At 41.5% G+C, this 10553-nt stretch overlaps 1 protein-coding gene across 1 annotated transcript; it reads left to right on the top strand.

Moving 5' to 3' along the window:
- Nucleotides 1-2669: 2669 nt before the first annotated feature.
- LOC129898955 (uncharacterized) lies at nt 2670-7524 on the top strand (the record flags this gene model as incomplete). Its single annotated transcript, XM_055973680.1, has 3 exons — nt 2670-2833; nt 2925-2958; nt 7060-7524. Coding segments are annotated over exons 1-3 (663 nt in total), but the record flags the coding sequence as incomplete, so codon positions are not given.
- Nucleotides 7525-10553: the final 3029 nt, after the last annotated feature.

Genomic DNA, 10553 nt, shown 5'->3' on the forward strand with positions numbered 1-10553 from the left:
TTTAAGGAAAATTGTGATTTCCAACTCGTTTTGAGCTCTATTTTTATGGGTTTTTCAACCATGAGTTCCTTATTACCAATAGAATGGGATTGTTCAATAAATTTACAGATTTGACCCTTTTCGAAAATAGTTAATTTTTGGACCATTTTACCCCCGGTTCCGAAACCTATCAATATGGGTGTCATTGGACTCCTTGTGACGTGTATGTTTCATTGTTGATAGTGGGTTGTCATTCCGGGCGCTGAATTCGAGATTTGCTTGTCCGATGGAGGTATTTGAGTGCGGTTTCAGCAATTGAGGTAGGTTTGGCTATCTTTCTTTGAGATTGAAATAGGGTAATTAGTCATTCATATGTTATAGACTTTGGGATGGGGTTGTAGTATGAGTGGAGAATGTTATATATATTATGATGTCCGTGTGGAGGCTTATTTATTAATGTGTTGCCGTGATGGGGTTTATTTGTATTACATAGCCCGTGTGGGGGCCTTATTTGTTATCTTATTTGCTTTGAGAGCATGTGAATTATGATTTGCCTAAGAGAGAGGCTTGAGTATATTATTTGACTTGTGATGCCGCCTGAGAGATTGAGTTGGGGGTTTTGAGCATACTTGAGTATTGAAATATTGTTGAGAAAGGGGTGAATATTTAAATGAAAGTGTGTTCTTCCCGTTACTATTTATTGAGGGTGAACATCATGTGTAGGTTAAGTTTTGAGAACTTTGAACATTATACCACATGTGAGTTGATTATTACTTCCATGCATATGTGTTTTGATGCATTCATCCTCATTCATCACATCATGAAACATGGGAAGTTGAGAAATATGGAAATTCTATTTGAGAAAGAAAATGAAACACCTTTAAACCTTTGTATCTTGAGTCCCTGACCGAGGCAGTTTTCTGGCAGGGTAGTGGATGCATTATGATCCCTTGACCACGAGGAGGTGGCAAGGATAATGAGATATTGTGATTGAGGTATATGGTCTGCGAGACCCCCATGGGTCCTGCTTGGTAGCACAGCTCGGCAGGTGTATACGACAGGCTGTGCGACAGTCTTGATTCCACCGTACCACCACATCATTGCATCATCATATTGCATTGCATTGCATTGACATTTGTGCTGCTTGAATTATTTGATTAATTGTGATTATGAGTTGTTATTATACTTTATTCGTGCCACTATATATATAAACTGGCGGCACTGATGCCGAAGTGGGACTTTTCTATATGCAGGTGGAAGCGTTCCTTAGTTTATTTCATAGGTTTGATTAATTCCTTATACTCAGTCAGCTAAAACCTACTGAGTACATGTGAATTGTACTCACCCCTACTTCTGTGTCCCTTTTTGATGCAGATACTAGTCGGGGTACCCCACGTGGCAGTTAATATTCTAGCAGATTGTGTAATTCTCAGATTAGTGGTGAGGTCCCAGAATTCGGATCGTCACTAGTCTATCTTTATTTTTCAGTCTTTTGTATCATTCAGAGACTTATGTTGTATCTTCAGATTCGAACCTTGTATTAGATGCTCTTTATACTTATGACACCAGGTTTTGGGATAATTTCTTCATTGTTTTTTTTTCTTTTTATTTAAATCGTGGAATCACTTTCCCCTTTGGGAGTCTTGTATGAATTTTATTTTTAGGGTTACACATCAGATTGGGTTTTGAGATGTGTGCCATCATGACCTCAGTTTTTGGGTCGTGACAAATAAGTATTGTCTTGGCATGATCCACGATATATTCATAGCATTTAGGTGTCATTCAAGCGGCTTTAGACAATTTTCTCATTATTGTGTGTAATAGCCAATTAATATTTTAGTGGTATGACTTCGGGTTAATTTTTTTGGAACCCTTTATGGTACCCTCCATAAGTATACCCGGGGGGAGGGTGCATTACATGTAGCCTCAGCATGATCCATGGTATATTTGTAGCATTTAGGGGCTACTCAAACTGAATTAGATGATTTTCTCATTTTTCGTTTGTGTTAGTCTATTATTCTTTTGGTGGTATGTCTTCCGATCAATTCTTTTATAGTATCTTTATGGTACCCTCTGTAAATTCCAGGAGGAGCAGTACTTGTAGCCTCGACATGATCCACACCATATTTATAGCATCTATGCGCCACTCTTTCGGAATTAGACAATTGTATTATTTTTCATGTGTTAGCTCATTAATATTTTTATGGTATTGCTTTCGATTAATTTTTTATCGAAACCTTTATGGAATCCACCGTAAGAACCTAGAGGAGTAAGTATAGACACAACACGATCCACGACATATCTATAGCATTAAGGGGCCACTCATGTGTAATTAGGCATTGTTCTCATTTTTCGTAAGTGTTAACCCATTTATATTTTGGTGGTGTGGCTTCAAGTCAATTTTTTTCCGAGATCTTTATGGGAATTTCTATAAATACTAGGGGAGAAGTACGTGTAGTCTCGGCTCAATCCATTGCATATTTTCCGCATTTAGGGGTCAATTAAGTGGAATTAGGTGATTTTTTAATTTTTCATTTTTCATTTGTGTTAGCCCATTAATATTTTGGTGGTATGAATTGCGGTCAATTTTTTTCAAAAACTTTATGGGACGCTTTGTAAATATCCCGGGGAATAGTATGTTAGTCTAGGCATGATGAACGACATATTTATAACGACATATTTCTGCGCAGATGGTGAGGACTAGAGCCACAATTACTGAGGGTGAGGATGCACCTGCTGCTCGAGCCCCACTACGCGGGCGAGGTAGAGGACGTGGTGGAGTCAGGGGACGAGGCCGAGCAAGGGGAGCGGCACCTACTCGTGGACGAGCTAGAGAGCTATCACCTGAGCCCATGTATGAGCATGAGGATGACTTAGAGCAGAAGACTGAGGAGCAGAGGCCATCCCAGCCTCCTGTGGTTCCCGATAGTACTCCGATGTTTCAGGAGCTATTTGTTCGATTATTGGCTAGACTGGATGGTGCTCCTACCTCTGGTATTATTTCAGGTACTATAGGTTCTCCTATCACAGTTGGTGCTACACCGCCAGTTCAGGGGCCTAGTGTAGGATTTCAGACTCCTGGTTCATCTTCAATGCCTTCTATTGCACCTCCGAGATTTGCAGCTCCGCCAGTTTCTGCTAATGCTGCCATGTCGGTAGCTGAGCAGAAGAGTTTCGAGAGGTTCGTTCGATTGGCACCTCCAAGGTTTGATGGTAAAGCCGGAGAAAAAGCCTATGACTTTTTGACTGAGTGTCAAGATAGGTTGTTCAACCTAGGCATTTTAGAGGCACATGGAGTTGCTTACACTTCATATCAATTTGCGGGAGTGGCCAAAGAATGGTGGAGGTCAGTTCTTGCTCGTAGACCTATTGGTTCTCCTATGATGAGTTGGGAATAGTTTACTGAGGTGTTCCTTGAGAGAATTGTGCCATATAGCCTTCGTGATCAGCGTAGGGATGAGTTTGACAGACTGGAGCAGGGCTCCCTATCTGTATTTGAGTACGAGACTCGCTTCCATGAGTTATCTCGTTATGCTATGTCGAGTATTCCCACCGAGTTCGAGCGGATTCGCAAACTAGTGAAGGGATTCGCCGGTTATCTCCAGGAGGCTACAACCTCTTTTGTACTGTCTGGGGGTACGTTTCAGAGTATTATTGATCATGCCAGGATGATAGAGAGTATCCGACGTGCTAGACAGAGCGGGGCCAAGAGGTTCCATCGGCAGGGTCAATTTAGCAATCATTCCTCCTAGGGTAGAGAATATTCGGGTTCAGGAACCCATGGTTATCAGGGCAGACCAGTCCAGGCAGCTATTCAGGGTTCTTCGAGCTCCGGAGGTCGTTTTAACACTTCTAGTTATTCCCCATGGAGTTCAGGTCCTCGAGGTTGTTATGTGTGTGATGAGTTTGGGCATAAGGCCCAAGATTGCCCCAAACATGCTCCTTCTAATGGATGGCCTGGGGCACCAGTTGTTCGTTTTATAGATGCTCCAACTATTCGAGGTTCTTCGCAGAATACTAGAGGTGGCACCTATGGTGCTAGGGGTAGAGTACGAGGTGGTGCTCGTGGTGGTTCGCAGGCTAAGGGTGACCGTCAGTTATGCTATGCTATATCGGGTAGATATGAGGCAGAAGCCTCTGATGCAGTTATTACAGGTATTGTTCCAGTTTGCCATCGTTCTGCTTCAGTATTATTTGACCCAGGGTCTACCTATTCTTATGTGTCGACTTATTTTGATGTGGGTATTGATTATGTGAGTGAGTCCCTTATTGTGCCTATTACTATTTCTACCCCAATAGGTGAATCTTTAGTAGTGGATCGGGTATACAAGGGATGTTTGGTGATATTTTCGGGTAGAGAGACCCGTGCAGACTTGATTTTATTAGACATGCTTGATTTTGATGTGATATTGGGTATGGACTGGTTATCTCCTTATCATGCTATATTAGATTGTTATGCAAAGACCGGACCTTAGCTTATCCCGGTTTACCTAGCTTAGTATGGAAGGGTAATCCGAGTTCATATCCTAAGGGGGTGATATCTTATATTCGTGCTCGTCGCTTGATGGATAAGGGTTGTTTGTCTTATTTGGCTCATGTACGTGATCTCACCACGGAGTCATCTCATATAGAGACTACGAGGGTGGTGAGAGAGTTTATGGATGTATTTCCTACAGACTTGCCGGGAGTTCCTCCTGATCGTGATATCGATTTTGTGATTGATTTGGAGCATGACACTAAACCCATCTCTATTTCTCCTTATCGGATGGCTCCGGCAGAATTGAAAGAGTTGAAAGAACAATTGGAAGATTTATTAAAGAAAGGGTTTATTAGACCTAGTGTATCACCGTGGGGTGTACCGGTTTTATTTGTGAAGAAGAAAGATGGTACTATGAGGATATGTATTGACTATCGACAGTTGAACAAAGTCACTATCAAGAACAAGTATCCTCTCCCTCGCATTGATGATTTATTTGACCAGCTTCAAGGCTCATCGGTGTTCTCAAAGATTGATTTGAGGTCGGGTTACCATCAGTTGAGAGTTCGAGAATCTGACATCCCGAAGACTGCATTCAGGACTCGTTATGGGCATTATGAGTTTGTGGTTATGTCCTTTGGGTTGACTAATGCCCCAGCTGCTTTTATGGAGTTGATGAACCGGGTATTTCGACCTTATTTGGACTCGTTTGCGATCGTGTTTATTGATGACATCTTGGTTTATTCCAAGAATGAGGCGGATCATGTTAGGCACCTGAGGACAGTCCTTCAGAGATTGAGAGAGAGGAGAAGTTGTATGCAAAATTCTCCAAATGTGAGTTTTGGCTTGAGTCCGTGACATTCTTGGGTCATATAGTGACCAAGGATGGTATTATGGTTGATCCAGCCAAAGTTGCAGCGGTTCGTGATTGGGTTAGGCCTACTTCGGTTACCGAGATTCGGAGTTTTATTAGGTTGGCAGGCTACTATCGTCGGTTTGTTCAAGGATTCTCTTCTATTGCAGCCCCATTGACTAGGCTAAATCAAAAGACCGTGGCATTTCAGTGGACTGATGAGTGTGAGGCGAGCTTTCAAAAGCTCAAGGAATTATTGACTTCAGCACCTATTCTAGCCTTACCCGAGGAGGGCGTGGCATTTATTGTGTTTTGTGATACTTCGGGAGTCGGCATGGGTGGTGTATTGATGCAAAAAGGTAGAGTTATAGCTTATGCTTCTCGTCAGTTGAAGGTACATGAGAAGAACTATCCTACCCACGACTTAGAGTTAGCAGCAGTGGTGTTTGTTCTGAAGTTGTGGAGGCATTATCTCTATGGAGTGCATTGCGAGGTCTATACTGACCAACGTAGCCTTAAGTATATCTTTTCTCAGCCGAATTTGAACATGCGGCAGCGTAGGTGGTTAGAGTTATTGAAAGACTATGACATTACCATACTTTATCATCCGGGGAAAGCTAATGTGGTAGCGGATGCCCTGAGTCGCAAAGCATCTAGCATGGGTAGTTTGGCCTTTCTTAAGGCTGTGGAGAGGCCTTTGGCATTGGAGGTTCAGTCATTGGCTAGACAGTTGGTCCGACTGGATATTTCTACACATCATGGTATTTTGGCATTTGTGGAGGCTAGGTCTACTTTGATGGACCAGATTCGTACACACCAATTTGAAGATGAAAAGTTGAGGGCCATTCGAGACAAAGTGTTGAGTGGTGAAGCAAAATCAGCCTCTCTTGATCAGGAAGAAGTTTTGAGGATTAATGGTCGCATTTGTGTGCCCAAGGTTAGTGAATGGGTACGTATGATATTAGAGGAGGCTCATTGTTCCAAGTATTCGATTCACCCGGGAGTGGCAAAGATGTTTCATGACTTGAAACAACACTATTGGTGGTGTGGCATAAAGAGAGACATTATTGATTTTGTGGCTAAGTGTCTAAATTGCCAACAAGTGAAGTATGAGCATCAGAAACCGGGTGGTCCTATGCAAAGGATGCCCATTCCTGAGTGGAAATGGGAGCGTATCACTATGGACTTCGTGTCTGGATTACCCATGGCATTGGGTAAGTATGACTCTGTCTGGGTGATTGTGGATCGATTGACCAAATCAACCCATTTCCTTCCGGTGAAGACTAGCTACAATGCGGATCAGTTAGCTAGGATCTATCTTCGTGAGATTGTTAGGCTGCATGGGGTGCCTATCTCTATTGTATCGGATCGGGGTTCAGTGTTCACCTCTCACTTTTGGAAGGCATTACAGCGTGGTTTGGGTACGCGACTAGAGATGAGTTCAGCATTTCATCCCCAAACCGATGGTCAGTCTGAACGGACTATTCAGGTATTGGAGGATATGCTTAGGGCCTGTGTGATTGATTTTGGTGCCCGATGGGACCAACACTTGCCCTTAGCAGAGTTTGCCTATAATAACAGTTATCACTCCAGCATTCAAATGGCACCATTTGAGGCATTGTATGGTCGTAGGTGTCGATCACCCATTGGATGGTTTGATTCTGTTGCGGTTGATGCATTGGATACTGACTTACTTAGGGATGCTGTGGAGCGGGTACGTTTGATTCAGGGTCGACTATTGACAGCTCAGAGTCGTCAGAAGAGTTATGCTGATAGGAGGGTTCGTCCCTTAGAGTTCATGGTGGGTGATTGCGTGTGGCTTAAAATATCGCCCATGAAGGGTGTGATGAGGTTCGGAAAGAAGGGCAAGCTTAGCCCAAGGTTTGTTGGCCCGTTTGAAATCCTGAGGAGAGTAGGTGGAGTGGCGTATAAGTTGGCCTTACCCCCTAAATTGTCAGCTGTCCATCCGGTGTTTCATGTTTCCATTCTTCGCAAGTACATACCGGATGAGTCTCATGTGATTTCTTACGATGCGGTAGAGTTGAGTCCGGATTTGACTTATGAGGAGGAGCCGACAGTTATTCTAGATAGGCGGCTTCGTAGACTCAGGACCAAGGAGGTCGCTTCGGTCAAGGTGCAGTGGCAGCATCGGCCTGCTGAGGAGGCGACTTGGGAGTTAGAGTCTGATATGCAGGCTCGATACCCTCAGCTTTTTGAGACCCCAGGTACTTTATTTTATCTTATGTTCGAGGACGAACATCCTTTTTAGTGGTGGATATTGTAATGACCTTGAGGGTGATTTTTGTAAATTTGTACAAAACATGCGTGAACAGTAACACGCGTGAACAATAACTTTTTGGGCAGAAAATGCCCCTTTCTTCCCATTTCAATATTTTTTCAACATTTGTTTGAGTTCTTGAACTCCTTGAGGTGATTTGAGAAGAGATTTTCGAGGCAAAGTGTTGGGTAAGTGATTTTTGACCTAAAACCTTCCTTTTTCATTAAGTTTTTGACGATTTTAACTCTTAAATTTTAGTTTCAAACCCCAAAAATCCTTGTTTCTTCCCTAATCCGAATTTAAGGAAAATTGTGATTTCCAACTCGTTTTGAGCTCTATTTTTATGGGGTTTTCAACCATGAGTTCCTTATTACCAATAGAATGGGATTGTTCAATAAATTTACAGATTTGTCCCTTTTCGAAAATAGTTAATTTTTGGACCATTTTACCCCCGGTTCCGAAACCTATCAATATGGGTGTCATTGGACTCCTTGTGACGTGTATGTTTCATTGTTGATAGTGGGTTGTCATTCCGGGCGCTGAATTCGAGATTTGCTTGTCCGATGGAGGTATTTGAGTGCGGTTTCGGCAATTGAGGTAGGTTTGACTATCTTTCTTTGAGATTGAGATGGGGTAATTAGTCATTCATATGTTATAGACTTTGGGATGGGGTTGTAGTATGAGTGGAGAATGTTATATATATTATGATGTCCGTGTGGAGGCTTATTTATTAATGTGTTGCCGTGATGGGGTTTATTTGTATTACATAGCCCGTGTGGGGGCCTTATTTGTTATCTTATTTGCTTTGAGAGCATGTGAATTATGATTTGCCTAAGAGAGAGGCTTGAGTATATTATTTGACTTGTGATGCCGCCTGAGAGATTGAGTTGGGGGTTTTGAGCATACTTGAGTATTGAAATATTGTTGAGAAAGGGGTGAATATTTAAATGAAAGTGTGTTCTTCCCGTTACTATTTATTGAGGGTGAACATCATGTGTAGGTTAAGTTTTGAGAACTTTGAACATTATACCACATGTGAGTTGATTATTACTTCCATGCATATGTGTTTTGATGCATTCATCCTCATTCATCACATCATGAAACATGGGAAGTTGAGAAATATGGAAATTCTATTTGAGAAAGAAAATGAAACACCTTTAAACCTTTGTATCTTGAGTCCCTGACCGAGGCAGTTTTCTGGCAGGGTAGTGGATGCATTATGATCCCTTGACCACGAGGAGGTGGCAAGGATAATGAGATATTGTGATTGAGGTATATGGTCTGCGAGACCCCCATGGGTCCTGCTTGGTAGCACAGCTCGGCAGGTGTATACGACAGGCTGTGCGACAGTCTTGATTCCACCGTACCACCACATCATTGCATCATCATATTGCATTGCATTGCATTGACATTTGTGCTGCTTGAATTATTTGATTAATTGTGATTATGAGTTGTTATTATACTTTATTCGTGCCACTATATATATAAACTGGCGGCACCGATGCCGAAGTGGGACTTTTCTATATGCAGGTGGAAGCGTTCCTTAGTTTATTTCATAGGTTTGATTAATTCCTTATACTCAGTCAGCTAAAACCTACTGAGTACATGTGAATTGTACTCACCCCTACTTCTGTGTCCCTTTTTGATGCAGATACTAGTCGGGGTACCCACGTGGCAGTTAATATTCTAGCGGATTGTGTAATTCTCAGATTAGTGGTGAGGTCCCAGAATTCGGATCGTCACTAGTCTATCTTTATTTTTCAGTCTTTTGTATCATTCAGAGACTTATGTTGTATCTTCAGATTCGAACCTTGTATTAGATGCTCTTTATACTTATGACACCAGGTTTTGGGATAATTTCTTCATTGTTTTTTTTTCTTTTTATTTAAATCGTGGAATCACTTTCCCCTTTGGGAGTCTTGTATGAATTTTATTTTTAGGGTTACACATCAGATTGGGTTTTGAGATGTGTGCCATCATGACCTCAGTTTTTGGGTCGTGACAAATAAGTATTGTCTTGGCATGATCCACGATATATTCATAGCATTTAGGTGTCATTCAAGCGGCTTTAGACAATTTTCTCATTATTGTGTGTAATAGCCAATTAATATTTTAGTGGTATGACTTCGGGTTAATTTTTTTGGAACCCTTTATGGTACCCTCCATAAGTATACCCGGGGGGAGGGTGCATTACATGTAGCCTCAGCATGATCCATGGTATATTTGTAGCATTTAGGGGCTACTCAAACTGAATTAGATGATTTTCTCATTTTTCGTTTGTGTTAGTCTATTATTCTTTTGGTGGTATGTCTTCCGATCAATTCTTTTATAGTATCTTTATGGTACCCTCTGTAAATTCCAGGAGGAGCAGTACTTGTAGCCTCGACATGATCCACACCATATTTATAGCATCTATGCGCCACTCTTTCGGAATTAGACAATTGTATTATTTTTCATGTGTTAGCTCATTAATATTTTTATGGTATTGCTTTCGATTAATTTTTTATCGAAACCTTTATGGAATCCACCGTAAGAACCTAGAGGAGTAAGTATAGACACAACACGATCCACGACATATCTATAGCATTAAGGGGCCACTCATGTGTAATTAGGCATTGTTCTCATTTTTCGTAAGTGTTAACCCATTTATATTTTGGTGGTGTGGCTTCAAGTCAATTTTTTTCCGAGATCTTTATGGGAATTTCTATAAATACTAGGGGAGAAGTACGTGTAGTCTCGGCTCAATCCATTGCATATTTTCCGCATTTAGGGGTCAATTAAGTGGAATTAGGTGATTTTTTAATTTTTCATTTTTCATTTGTGTTAGCCCATTAATATTTTGGTGGTATGAATTGCGGTCAATTTTTTTCAAAAACTTTATGGGACGCTTTGTAAATATCCCGGGGAATAGTATGTTAGTCTAGGCATGATTAACGACATATTTATAACGACATATTTCTGCGCAG

The sequence above is a fragment of the Solanum dulcamara genome, chromosome 8 (genome assembly GCF_947179165.1).
Source record: "Solanum dulcamara chromosome 8, daSolDulc1.2, whole genome shotgun sequence".
Classification (NCBI taxonomy): Eukaryota; Viridiplantae; Streptophyta; class Magnoliopsida; order Solanales; family Solanaceae; genus Solanum; species Solanum dulcamara.